The 13,824-nt window shown below is 38.5% G+C and overlaps 1 protein-coding gene across 2 annotated transcripts in view; it reads right to left on the bottom strand.

The window, feature by feature from the left end:
* Positions 1-915: 915 nt before the first annotated feature.
* Positions 916-13,824, bottom strand: part of SLC38A4 (solute carrier family 38 member 4) — a 22,415-nt gene continuing 9,506 nt past the window's right edge. For both annotated transcript variants that reach the window (XM_057378792.1, XM_057378791.1), the window contains exons 6-16: positions 13,689-13,781; positions 12,116-12,197; positions 11,942-12,024; positions 11,774-11,832; positions 11,118-11,396; positions 10,924-11,003; positions 9,755-9,855; positions 8,645-8,769; positions 5,884-6,028; positions 4,861-4,958; positions 916-3,487 (exon numbers count right to left, since the gene is read on the bottom strand). In XM_057378792.1, coding sequence (XP_057234775.1) covers positions 3,386-3,487; positions 4,861-4,958; positions 5,884-6,028; positions 8,645-8,769; positions 9,755-9,855; positions 10,924-11,003; positions 11,118-11,396; positions 11,774-11,832; positions 11,942-12,024; positions 12,116-12,197; positions 13,689-13,781 — 1,247 coding nt within the window. In that variant the 3' untranslated portion in view covers positions 916-3,385. The remainder of the gene's footprint in view (positions 3,488-4,860; positions 4,959-5,883; positions 6,029-8,644; positions 8,770-9,754; positions 9,856-10,923; positions 11,004-11,117; positions 11,397-11,773; positions 11,833-11,941; positions 12,025-12,115; positions 12,198-13,688; positions 13,782-13,824) is intronic.

The raw sequence follows: 13,824 nt of genomic DNA, 5'->3' as shown, positions 1-13,824 counted from the left end.
GTTTTTTTTTTGTTTGTTTGTTTTTTTTAAATATATATAACTTCTGACATTCTTGACACATCTATTTAATGACACACCTCTATGGCCACTAAAATGTCTAATATTTTAACATTTTAGGGTTTTTTTTTCCTTGAAGACATACCTTTTACTTTTCTTTAACTTCCCTCATTCATTTGCTACAACTGTAATTGTTTACGTAAAACAACCTCCTGACACAAACAAGATAAACCTCAAGAATCATCAAGACAGAGTAAAGCTAATGCTTCAGGGAATGAATGATGCCTGACTAGAAGGGAAGGAGAAATTGTGGTGGATGTTTGTGGAAGAGGTGTTGAGCATTTTTCTGGGGCTGTAGTGGCTCCCTCATTAGTGGGCAGGTTGCAAATGCTGTCTAGCCATGAGCATGGCTCTCACATGAGCTCATGGATGCTGGAGCTGTGTGCAGACCGGTGTATTTTGGGCTATGTATACATTAGACAAGTATGTAACAGCAGGAGAACCTGCAGCTGCAKTGATAGGAACTATTTATACACAGTGGTACYGYCTGGTATCTGMCCCTCTACTATAGTTAGTAATATACTATATATATACTCCTATTCTACACTTAGCTGGTGTACTGTGTATCCTAGCTAATCCAAAGAAYGGGGCTTTCAAAATCTCACAGATAACCCCACCTTGAACACCAGCCATTCTCTACCCGATGACATAGCTCCATGAATAGATAGAAAACAGGGAGTGCCAAAGGGTTATTATATGAAGAGACTGCCATTTTGCTCTGCATACACAGATTTTTCTCTTAAAAGGGAATGCATTTTAGCAATACCTGTGTTAAGCCTAACAACTTGACTCTGCTTGATTTTCAAACAAAAATTCTTTTCCTGCTAGCCTAAAGCAGATAAAAAATAATCTTCAATCTCTGAAAAATTCATTTATTATACATTAATGGTTGGTCTAATAATAAAAATYCTCAGCAAGCCTACTGTCAATGTTACAAAATGAATAAGAAACCCCAACATCCAGCATTCCCAGCAGTGCTAATAAGTTAGTGAAATACTAATACTAGAGAAATACTGCCGTTACTCCCAGTGTGCACAGTCACTGCATATCACTATGACCAACATATTTTAACTCAAAAACTTGACATTTTACAGCCCCTCTACCTCTGGGGCTTTTTTTTTTTTTTTTCTATAAAAAGGGAGTGGTTATGTCCTTGTTCCACAATTCTGTTGCTTTTCTTGAGGTCATCTATATATATTTTGTAGACTAGATGTATCCTTAAGTCTCTACATGCAGCTGTAGTCATGATATGGGCTTTCACTCTGAAATAAAGATGCAGTTACAATTTCATACACACGACTGCCAGTAATGGTAACAAGAAGAGAGGTATGGTGGCATGTTACTATTAATTCTAGCCCATGTTAAAAGTCTCTTCAGTAATAAAACAACATTATTTGTATTAGTCTGCTTAAAAGAGAGAAAAATATTATTGGCACTGTTTTCTTTAAAAAATGCAAAGCCAGACTTAGCATTCACAAGGAAGTGTTTCCCAGTATATTAAGGATACAGTACTCAAGTGAGCATATACTACTGCTCAGAAGGGTAGCATTTGACATGGAATATATATTTGATATTCCTTTCCAGTTAATCTGTAAATGTACACAATTTATACTCACACAGACACACACACAAACAGAATTTTGCGTGAAGCTGAGGAGGGAGCAGAGACAACTTTTGAGTGCTTCTCAGCCTTCTGAATTCACAGGTGTGCACTCAACACATTTCTAAGTCAGAAAATGAAAACTCCTACTACATGAGCTTAGATTCTTGTAAGCATGATAAAACCCAACAGTCACACCTTCCCACTCATTCCCTCTGCTACGGAGCTGGCAAGACCTCTCTGGCTGCTTTTCCCTGGTGTGTACAGAGAGCATATGTAATGAGTACTCCACAACACAGCCCAGATAATGAGCTGACTGTTAATTAAGCATTAATATAACACAGAATGTAACCCTTTTTTTTTTTTTTTCTATCTTGTACAGCTGTATAGCATGATACACTTGAGATTGTCAATAGTGCTRTTTCCTTTGCATAATTTGATTGTATAGAATGTTTCTGGATGCTGATGTATTCGTAGACAAGATGCTGTCCTGCAATTGAGCAAGTAATTCAAATTTGTGATGTACAATGGTAACAACAAAACTTTAAGGCATRTATTAAAAATTCTTAAGAGGAAAACATCTTGCAATTTATTGCAACTTAAGTAGTAAACATATGAGTGTGTTTTTACACAAGTACCAGTTAGGGCTTGCTACAGGAATRTTTCGAACACTGGTGAATAAAAATGTACTGTTTACAAACCCACCAATTCAATATGTTTCCTCGAAACAATATTAAGTGGGTGGCTATGAAAACAGAGTGATACATAAAAAAAAAAATCAAAAATCATTTACCACAGGATACCATTCTTATGACTAGAGGAAAACAAAAAATTATGTACATAAATACATATRTCTTCATATATAGCAAATTACAGTTTCCTGCACTGAACATTTATCAAATACACAAGTACCGAACAATACTGGATAGGGTGCTTTGCAACACCTTATGGTCTCCTTAAATTCCTGTGAGAGTGGAAGACAAGTTTTTATGGAGGATACAACTTGTTCAGTGATGCAAGCTCACACAATAGTTAGAAATTAAAGAACATAAAAACCCCTACAGCAGAAATGACTGATGTTTCCAGCACAGGCAGCTTTAACAACAAAATGAGAATGCTCCACTGTTCTTCAAGCATGTGCCCTAGCACAGAATCTGCTTCAGAGARCTCTATTCTGTACCACAGCCRTCACCAGCCAAGGGCCACCAATTTGGGCAACAMATCTGACACTCAGCTTTGTCCACTGGCTTGTCAAAGCCGTTATCTTTCTGATAAACAGGCCCTCCAGAAGCTGTACTGATTCTCAAGCACCTGAGCAGCCACTCCCATGATGTTCAGATAGAAAACAAGTGGCTGGTTTTCTGGCCACTCCTTTCYAAGGCTCTAGGAACTGTGGTTACTGTCATGACAGGAGATTTTGACAGGSTTGACACCAAGATATTTTTGAGGACTATGTACAAAGTTATTTTGGTTTTGGAAATAGAAAATATTCACACCACACATTTCATTTCACCTGGCCAGAAATGCAAAGCTCAAGTTCTTAATGCATAAATAACAATCCTTATTGACAAGGATGATGTAGACTCCACTGTGTTCTTGTGACCGTATCAGAAACTGTCTTCAAAGTACTGCAGTTACTAGCTAGGAATAACAGTCCCATGTAGATGTTCTTCGGAGCACACAACACAATTATTTATGTTATAAAAATCACTTGGTTGTCTTCACAGGTTAATGATGTCTCGAACTTGGGGGATTGTAAATCCAGTCCATTACAATAAGAGTCATACTCACAATCATGAAGATTATGCCAACTATGAGGAAAATTAGAGCCTGCAATTGAAAAATGAAATTTCATTAATAAAGCAAGTGGCTGAGCAGGYTGTAGCTCAGGTTGTCCCACTGGATATGTATTAACATAATCTCCAGGGCCTAAGTTTGGATTATTCTCTGTGACTAAAACCCAAGTAATGTTATACAGGGCCACATGAATAAAAGCTATTCCTCTGTGAATTTCAGCCAGAGAGCAGAATTTACACAGCTAAATCTGAAAACAACCCACTTTGTTACTGTGAACAATAAKAAAAATACAAAAGAGAAAAAAGTAATTTTTTTAATCTTTAAAAACAGTTGAATTTTCTGTCAATGATCATAGTCTCTGACAKTAAGAACATCTKCAGAGTTAATCCTTATTAGAGAAACAGGTAAGCCAATATCTCTTATCTTATATACACACAGTAAGTGTGTATATATTCAAGTGATTCAGATACTTGTAGTCACCCTTTGCTTTAGTGGGGCTGTAATTTACCATAATTTGTCCACACATAACAATACTGTGTCTTGTAAAACAAAGATGAATATTGCATGTGATGTCAGTGCTGGGTGTGAAATTCTAGATGTGYCGAACGCGGCAACGTAAGGAGTGAACAAAGACTCATGAAAAATATTCGCAGTCTCTAATAACATCTACAAAAGGCATTGTAGAAATCATTTCATCATAATAAACYTCTTCCTTTATACTTGAAGTATGTGTCAGTCGAACTTACATGTCTTTTTTGAGCATATATATAATGTGTATATGCTCATCTTTTTACATTATGTGTCTGCATATATTTTTCATGAATAACTTTTCTGATTACATTTTCAAACAATGTTCAGTAAGTGACAGTTAAATGTGCAGACAGTTATTGATGTTCAGGATAAAAGGCATTGATTGCAGTGGCAGTCCAGCATGACATACAGACACATGCTGTACATAAATGATGGACCTTCCTATCCTGGAGGTGTATGAGTCTGTCTCAGAAGAGAGCTCACTATTACTTATTTATCTCTGCAGTATAACTTCCTTCTTAACCTTGACCTCAAATCTCCCTGTTAATCCACAGCTGGTTTTCTAGCATGAACCAACAATTTCTTATAGACTGCCCTGGTGCTATTTGTGCAAATGCAGGTGTTAATTAGAGCTTAGATCGGATTAAATCAGTCCCTTTTTCTAGTGTTTTGAGACATGCTTTATCCTAAACACTTAGGTGAGTCTCAGGAGCAGTCAGGCACTAAAGGCTTTGGCTTGTGAAGCCTGAGGCAAATCCCAACCTGTATTTTGAGTGAGACACTTCCCGTGTCAGATATTGCAAGTCAAAAGCCTGAGTATTAATGAAGAGTGGAACGCACACACCCTTTCACCCTCCCTTGTGCAGTTCTCTTACCCCAATCTTCTGAGGAGACCTCAGGGGTTCCTTCTCAACGATTCGAAGGTAGAAGGCACCAGGGAGGATGAAAATCAACATCGTAGCAGAAGAGGCTCCTGGAAGAGAGAGCAGAGACGAGTGCTGCATCATCAGACAGAAAAGCAGAGTGCTGCACYTGTGAAAGAAAGCCTGTCGGGAGTCAGCAGCCCTTCTGAGCCCAGCTGCACAAAGAGCTCTCTCTGCAGACAACATTAATGCAGAGCTGTAGATGCCAAACCACTTATTTGGGTGCTTGGGTCCTGGAGAGACTTGTTATTGTGGGGATTTTTTCAGAGTGGTGTGGCTGCCTGTGGTACAGATGTCTYCATGTCAGCGGGTGAAGCAAGGGCAAATAGACATTTCCAAAGGGGATGACCCCGGAAAGTAGGTATTGAAAAGAGTGCGGATGATCTGCTCCAAGAAGTGCCTAGCCCTCTCTCCTCAGCAGAGTCTGGCATGGTGGCCCAGGCAGGGAGGAGCACAGCAGCTGCAGAAAACCCACAGAAGTTTACCTTTACATCCCTGCGTTCTCAAGGAGCTCAGAGCATGGAGACTGTTCATGGAACTCTTTGGTCAGAGGCCTAGACTGACCAAAAGAAAGTAGTAGGGAGAGAACTGTTAATGTCAAAAGAAACGTGTCACTTTTCTCCTTTTTCTAGTGTAAGAGTTTGGAAGTCAATATATTTTGTTCATGCTCTAGGTGCTTGAAAACCAAAGGTGTTTTCCCTCTTCTCAGAYGGGAATTGTCAAAACGGGAATTCCTTACCAGTTTTTATATTGGGATGATTGGTTTCTTCGTGCCTCATGCAAGGCAACAACAAAGTTGGGTAGTCTGTAGCTTTGCCTGTTAGGTCYTTGGGAATTTTTAAATCCCTTTTAACCTCAATTTGTGTTTACGTTACCCTACTGTAAGTCCCAAACTGAGATTTCTCCTCAGTTCATGAATCTAAATATGTTGTGGAAAGAATAACAGAGCAAGCAAAACGTATTTATGAAACCTACCRATAAATCCAAAGATGTCTTTAATAGTTGGGACAAAAATTACAAGCAGATTATTAAAAGCCAGAATGACTGCTGCAATCAGGAAATGTCTTATCCAGCTGAATGGCCTTTTGGGAAACAGCAATGCACTGATAGATGAACGGATCTGCAAGATTAAAAACAGCAGAGAAAGTAAAACAACAATTATTTTAACTTTGCTTTTATTTAAAAAAAAAAAAAAATCTATGTTAGTTACTTCTGCTGTGAGAAATTCTTACTGAAAAAAAGTGTTTTCATTCTTTGATTCCCATAATGTAATCTCACTCTGATGTAGGTTTTTGAGAACTGGGTTCACAGTTTAATGCAGAAACTCAAATATTTGCAGTGTAGAASAAAGTCAAGTAAATAGGGTGTAAAATCAGGGACATGAAATCCGTTCAACTGAAAGATGCTGATATCAGCAAAAAAAACCCTCAAAAACCCCCCACTATAACTACTAATCAGCAGGAAAAAAAACACATGTGTGAAATATGAATTGCTGTATTCCTGAACCTGATCGCTCTGAAAATCCCACAAGAATTCTGTCATTTACTTTTTGGAGAGAAAGAGGAAGCTGTTGTTTTATTTTCATTAAATATATACATAAATATAGCTGAAAAGAAAAGCATATTTTCCAATGCCACTTGGAAATTATAATCCTAAAAGCTCTTGCAAAGGATCTTTTTTTTTGCTCCWCTCACTTTCTAACACAACACAGAATTTTTTTGCTTTTACAGCATAAAAGATGATAAGTAGAAAGAAGCAAACCATTTGGTGGGTCGAGATAGTGTTACTCTCAAGTACCACAATTAACCTAAAAGTTGATATTTAGAAACTGAACAACAATACTTTTACAACAAAAAAACTCCAAATACACTTCTATCTGGTTGTTTTAAAATAACGTAACTGCTTCTGGGTGAGTTTGGCAATTGAATAAATATATGGGGTTCTGCCAGTGTAATCCATCACTTGAAAACACAGAATGAGTTTGTATTTCATGTTTTTCAGGTTGATGTGAACCAATAAGAGGAAGAGGGAGGTAGATTGAAAATGTTTTGTCCAGCTTTTGGGTTAGTGTAAAACAGCTTTATTTCAGAAAAAAACTTCTGCCTGTATTCCCATGCATGTCGTGTCAGCATCTTGTGTGTTATTCCTTTTGTGCTCCTTAAAAAGGAGCTATCAAACTGAGGTTTTGCAGTGACTAATGATCTAATAGTACATAGATATATATTTAACTTATTTTTCTAGTAATGCAATAACTTTTTTTAATAAAAAGCTCTGACTGCTTTAAGAAAATACAAAATGGGGTGATTAATAAAAAAAAGTAGTTTATAAAATTATATTGTTTATTTGAAGTAATAAGGTCTTCTGAGCTGGCTGTCATAATTGAATGTGTGAAGTCTTTTAGATATTATGGTTTACAAGCAAATTATGTTTTCTCAGGAGCTCTTTTAATAGAACAATTACTGCTGTGGTATGTAGCTGCTAAGCCTTTGCACACTATTCAGATATAAAAATGATAATACAGAAACCTAGAAATGAAAAAGGCTACACCTGACAGAGAGAGGCTTTTGCAATGTCCTTAGCTTTTTTTTTTTTCCATGGAGACTGATCAATTTGTTAAGACTCATTTAAGCATTTAGCCACTGGTTTAAACACAATGCTTAAGGCAGAGCACTGGAGCTCTCCAAGTCAGAAGGACTGATCACACCAGGTGCTTTTTACCTGAACCTTTTGAAATTTTTTTTGGTAGACAACATTGAACAGTGATCACTGCTCTTAGGCATTTGTCAGCCAGCCTGGAAACAGTACCTACGCAGAGCGTGTGTCACATCCAGGACAACGGGGCAGCAGGAGCCCAGGGTTACTCAGACAGAACACTGGGGTGTGATGCAGCTGCTGGGAGCCCTCCAGCAGCACGAWGCTGGGCTTGTACATGCTGTACAAATGACGCACCAGCCTCCCAAAAACAAATGATGGGGATCAGCTATTTTCTCCTCTGCTGCATGGCAGCTCAGGGAAGGTGTGGAGGCCAATCTTAGACATTCAGGAACCTGGAGTTCTGCTCATTGGGRGAGAGTGATCTGTGAGGAGGGTTGGTCCCTCTGTAGAGCAGTTTGTTTAGATGTGCCTATCTTTGCCTGCTACTGTGGTTGTGTTTTTCCCTGTGAAGAGGGCACAGAAGCTCCAATCTTTTCTCAGACAACTGACTGTGCAGCTGAGTCTTGTACGCCTCTTTTTTCTGGCATTTAGCTTCCTCCCCTGTCCACAGACTCAAGCATGTAAGGTGACCACAGGGGCCTCTGTCCTTTTATTTTAGCAGCCTGGTCTGGGATTCCTGCACAATGCGTGACCAGAGTTTCACGTGTCTGTCCTGAGTTTGGATGCTATACTAAGTGCCTATGTCTGTATTAGGAAATCTCATAAGTGGTTTCAGGATATCCCCAAGTCTTTGGTGCTTAGCACTGCTCTGATAAATATAGCACAGAAAGAGCCAGAGAAGTACAGAGAGAGACAGAGAAGCCATTCCTGATTTATTTATAAAGACTGATTTATTTCAGTCTTTTAAATTTTGCAACCCTTACTGCCTAAGGTCCATGCTCTGGTCAAACTGCATATGAAAAAACAGACCTCTCTAAATCAAAACTTCAGGCGTACTTCCCTTCAGAGTTAAAATCTGTCTGTGCTGAGCATGTACTGTCAGTGCATATGGGTTAGCCCTGATTTCAGCTGTGTTACTCACAGGGAAAAGGACAAGGGGCACAGTCAGGGTCACGGCCACCAGCACTGCCAAGCGAACTGACAGCAAGAGGGTGTCGAAGGTGTACACTTTAGTGTATGTATGAAGTAGCTCATCTTCAACTTCTCCTATGAAAAAGAAACAGAAACGAGTTAAATCACTTAAGCAATACCTTGCACATGTAAAAGGATCTTTATACTGCAGCCAGATAAGATGTAAGATTAGCTTTAGCCCAGCTGCTGTCATTAGATACATATTATGGGCTAGACATGAAAGAGGAATTTTCCCACTGTGACTGATACAWATCCATCATTCAGAGACGATAAGGGTAATACAGCTCTGAGGTGATGATTTGTACTCCAGCATCTTTGAGATGACTTTGAGAAAGTCATTAAGTGGATGTAGAACYTGAAGTAAAAATAATTTCTGCAATACAAAGCATGAAACGACTCACTGAACTGGTAGCAGCTCCCTTTGACCTTCCCCCAGATGCTCCAGCTCTCAAACAGAGCCCTCTTGCCCCAGTGATAGGGAGCAGATTGTGCTGTATCATTCACTTCTCTGCTGTATGGAGGAACTAACAAGGTAAAAAGAGGTGGCGTTTGCACAAAATGGTGTGCTAATAGACGGACTACGCTGTTTGTCCATCGGTTAGTCTAGCTTGTCCACATTTTTTTTACACTAGAATGACTTGCACCTGTTTTTCAGCATAGATGCAGCTGAACTAGTGGCGTCAGAGACAGATTGGGTAGCACTTAATAGTGTCATGTAAAACTGTTGCGCACTAGTGTATTTTTAGTACTCTTGGCCTTTGCCAAGAGCCAAGTTTGCAGCAGCTTCTTGTCCAAGTCCACAAAGCCAAAGGAAACAAAATCAGTCCCCCTAGCAGGTGCCTCTGAGTCTCTTGCAGGTAAGGAACTTGTGGCCTGAGAGCTGGTTAAGTCCCCCAGTACATTCAGGAAGATTACACACACTGTGTATTATAATTGAATGTTGCTCACATTTGGATTCAGGCCCCTAGAAAATACATTAATACTTGAGCTTTGCAAGAGAACCAGCTCACCTGCTTTAAAGTGTGAGGGAAAATTTTACTAAGAACAGGGTTTGACTTACCGTAGAAGGTCAGGTATCCAAAGAGGGCAGCCAGAAGATACATKATAAGCATGCCAGTGATGGAGATATTTGAGACATTCTGCATCCGCTTTCGAGAGCGACTGAAGTACAAAAGAAAGAGAAGAGCTGTCTTATAATGCCTTTATTTGTACAGAAAGTGCTCTGAAGTATCTTAGCTCTCTGAAATACCCTCACTGGACAGTAATTTCATWGCAACTATATTGGTTACATAGTACTCTTGATGTTTTACAGCTCTGSGCAAAGCAGCACAAACTTATAGCAGCATTTCCAGTGCTTTCTCAGTGACAAAATAAAAAATGTGCCACATTATTTTATTACCTGTCAATCTCAAATTGCGTATTTTAGATTTAAAAAAATGAAGGGGCTAGAATTTCAGGTCTGTTARTAATTATGGTCAAGATCTTTCAGCCATCTCTACATGAATATGCCCTTGTATCTACATAGGGTTGTTCTGCAGGTTCAGGAATCCCTTACAGATCAAATCTTTTCTTCATAGATGCTTTGGTTAAARAAAACCTTTACTTTACAGGACCTGCAAGTGTTTTTTTCTCAAGTAATATGAGAATTTTTATTGCTTCCTAGGTTAAACCTACTGAAGCAGGAAGTAAYGGCTCTTAGCCTCCTTGTGTTTTGCAACACACCCTCCTGTAATGCAACTTTTACTGTACAACAAATGTGTTATATTAGCCCTTCCCAGCTATTAAGTCTGTAATGTTTTAAGTAAGTGTATTTGATTTTTGGTATTTGTTAAGCAAAATAGGCTTAGTGAAGAGCCTACATAAGACACCCAAACCAATGGCATCCCAAGAAACTTTAAGCAGCAACTGACCAGACACAGAACACATTAAGGCATTATTAGAAACCAGAATTATCTATTTCAGTGCAACCATGTTCCCCAGTTTATTTCCAATCATTTGAAGGACTGTCCAGATTCCTCCTTTCGTAAGCAAATATTGAGCAATGCAATGGTTCCATCACCAAAATCTGACTATGAGGTCAAAGCAAAATGAATATCTGCTCACTATGGAAAGCAATAATTCATTGTCAGGTGGGTGTTTACACATCAGCAATCAAGGGACAACAGCATGTAGAAAGTCACCTCTATCTATGGTTAACTGGAAGTATCAGACAAAATTTAAGAACCTTACTCTTTCAGTTCACTGTATATTGGCAGCACCTCAGGGTGGCATACGAATGCAAATGCCAGGATGGGTATTGCATAGACAGTCTGTAAAATAAAGCTCCCGTTAGTAACAATGGCCATGGCTGCATCTCTGACTTTTGGCAGCCAGCAGTTTAGCTGTACAAATGGTTAAAGAGAAATTCTACAGAACCTACTTACCCGTGAGTTGAACACAAAGTATTTTGGCTGGCACTTGTCRCTATTGTCACTGTGTGCTTCATATTCCACTCCGCTTTTTGGAGAGGTGTCTTTTGGCTCCTCAAGGCCTGGGAAGTGCCTAGCTGTGTTGTCCATCATGAAATTCACACCAGAACCGAGTGAATCATTTGTTAACATGACCAGGTGCATTGGYACTGTGCTATTGGCGGTGGTCCAGTTTCCAACCCCGTGGTCCAGGATGGGAAGAGGACAAGGTATTTGGGATTTCTTGAAGATTACCTACAAGAGAATACACAATGTGATCAGGCAAGTACCACTATAGGAGATTACACATCTGTGGTATTCCRACAAAACTACAAACAGACTCTCAGAAAGAGAGGAAGCAAGAAATAAGTGCTACCGCTTCTGCTTCTTCTGCAAATATTTGTTGTCACTCTGCCTCTGCTGTTTTCCTACTTTATTTTTCATTCTCAAGTGGTTTTTTTTTAAACTGATCTTTTAAACTCTGACTTCATTCAACAATAGGTTGTTGATTTGATTCACTTGCAGGTGCTATTCTAGCATYCACATTAAATTGTCATGGTAAGAGCTATAACAGTGTTTAAGGATTACAGAGTCTGCATTTGTCTGGAGACAATACCCAAACAGTCACCTACCACACTGACAAAGAAAACCATACAGGTCAGCGAAAACCCACTCGTATAACCAAGATAACCTGTGCAGCAAGAAAAACAAAACAAAACAGAACAAAACAGTTCAGTTACATATAAATTCACAGTCCTAACAGGAATAAGGAATGACCTTAAGTGGGGCATTAAGCTTACCTAAGCTTTTTAGAAGGGAGAGGGGAAGAATAATCACAACTGTTACAAGTATGACGAGGTAGTTCCCATTAAGATACCATTCTCTAAAGAGGAAGAATAAAAATAAAAACAATCATCGTTGACATCAAAGTGAAAATTTTTCATCTAAGTTTCAGGCTGGGAAGAGGCACCTACCCAGAATTCTCCTCAAGTTTCATAAATGCTCTGATGACTTCAGGAAGTTCATATTTAATAATAAAGAGGTAGCTTGACATTGCTGAAAAAAACAACCAAAAAAAATTTTTGCTGAAGTAGAGAAATTAGTTTTGTTTAAATAACAATGTGACTAAATAAATAAATCCTTTTTATTGTTATGAGCAGGTTCTGAATGACATCTAGCATTCTGTATTAGAATACAATAGAGTTACTACTGAATTCTTAGCATTCCTAAATTATGCTCAACTTTTCCTTCTGCTTTTTTTGTTATACATGTTTTTCTTCCAACAAATGCTTTCTATGCCCATTCTGTGGTAACTTTAGTTCTTATTGCCACTAGATCTCTTCAGCTACATTATCCTTTCTAGTTTCAAATTCTTGCTTCTAGCATCTTCTCTATATATAAAGAAATCAACTAATTGCCAAGATTCCTGATGTAAGAGTGGACTTCTATATATCTCATTAAAAATGTAATGCTTTTTTCATTTGTTTTATGTTTGTCACAAAGGGGTCTCTGGAGACCTATGGATCAATCTAGACAAGGACTAGAGGAAAAGCAGTAATAGGGAAGCATCGTTAATTTCTGAATTGAACCAATTTGATATCCAGATTTGGGGAAGGAAGGGAATTCCATAGAACAACATCTTTCATGAACAACATCAAAAAGTCTTTTGCAATCGAGAGATAYGAACTACCTCTATTTGTGTACCAAAGTTGCTATAACAGAACAGTAATGATCTGTTGATGGGGATTTGCAAAATATAATTAATTGCAATAAAGAAATCAAAAGAAAAAAATCTGCATACATTTAATTGACTAATGGCACATTTAATTTGAATTTCAAATACTTCTCCTTAAGGAATCTGTAAAAAATTACGAACTTCCTTGTGCTGTCAGATGTGGTGTTCTTCAGCCTCCTAAAAGGCATTTTCCAGGATAGTAAACAATCTTTGTTGAATGAACGTACAGTCCTAGCAGTACTGTATATATTGCTACGTCTCCAGTTCTAAGAGGATGGAGGTTACTTGATAGGTATTTCACAGGAAGTATCTTTGTGGGTGAATATATTCACAAAAATTACTTTATACACACATCTTAGGAATGACRCAACCTAAATATTATTTCAAGGAGAGAATTAGTCTGAAAAATGAACTATTGAAGAGCCTTTTATGGAGAAGTCAGAACCCTGTGCTGTTCCTTTCAGGTCAGATCAATCTTTTCTAAGTTGAAGTACATGCTTTAACAATGCTAAGAAGAATAGCCTGAGAAGTACTCAATAAAGAGAAATGGCCAGTTCCTTGAGGACAGTCAGGCCACTTTAGCCATCATCGAAGCCTCTTCACTGGCTATGGAGAGATCCCAGGCAACTGTCTTTCATCATACACTGAGATGTCAGGTAGCTGAAACAGTGAGATCATTTCCTCATGTCCTTCRTTTTTGCAATACAATGTATGCTCTATCTGGCTCACCTCCGATGCCATACAGAGGAGAGAAAGAAAGTACTTGGGTTCTGTAGAAGAGCATTGGAAACCAGAAAACTTTTGTCTCTTACCTCCAATATTCTGCATTGTGACTGAAATGAAAACACCACACTTCCCAGGCCAGCCAAATGCCTTTGCTCCCAGTTTTTCATATATTAACGAACCTGAAAAAATACCAAACAAAACAAAACAAAAAAAAACCAACAA

Source organism: Malurus melanocephalus, unplaced genomic scaffold, assembly GCF_030028575.1.
Source record: "Malurus melanocephalus ecotype Western Australia unplaced genomic scaffold, MMel_1.1 scaffold_375, whole genome shotgun sequence".
NCBI classification, from domain to species: domain Eukaryota; kingdom Metazoa; phylum Chordata; class Aves; order Passeriformes; family Maluridae; genus Malurus; species Malurus melanocephalus.
The sequence above is the reverse complement of the archived record's forward strand: the minus strand, read 5'-3'. Positions and strand labels throughout refer to the sequence as shown.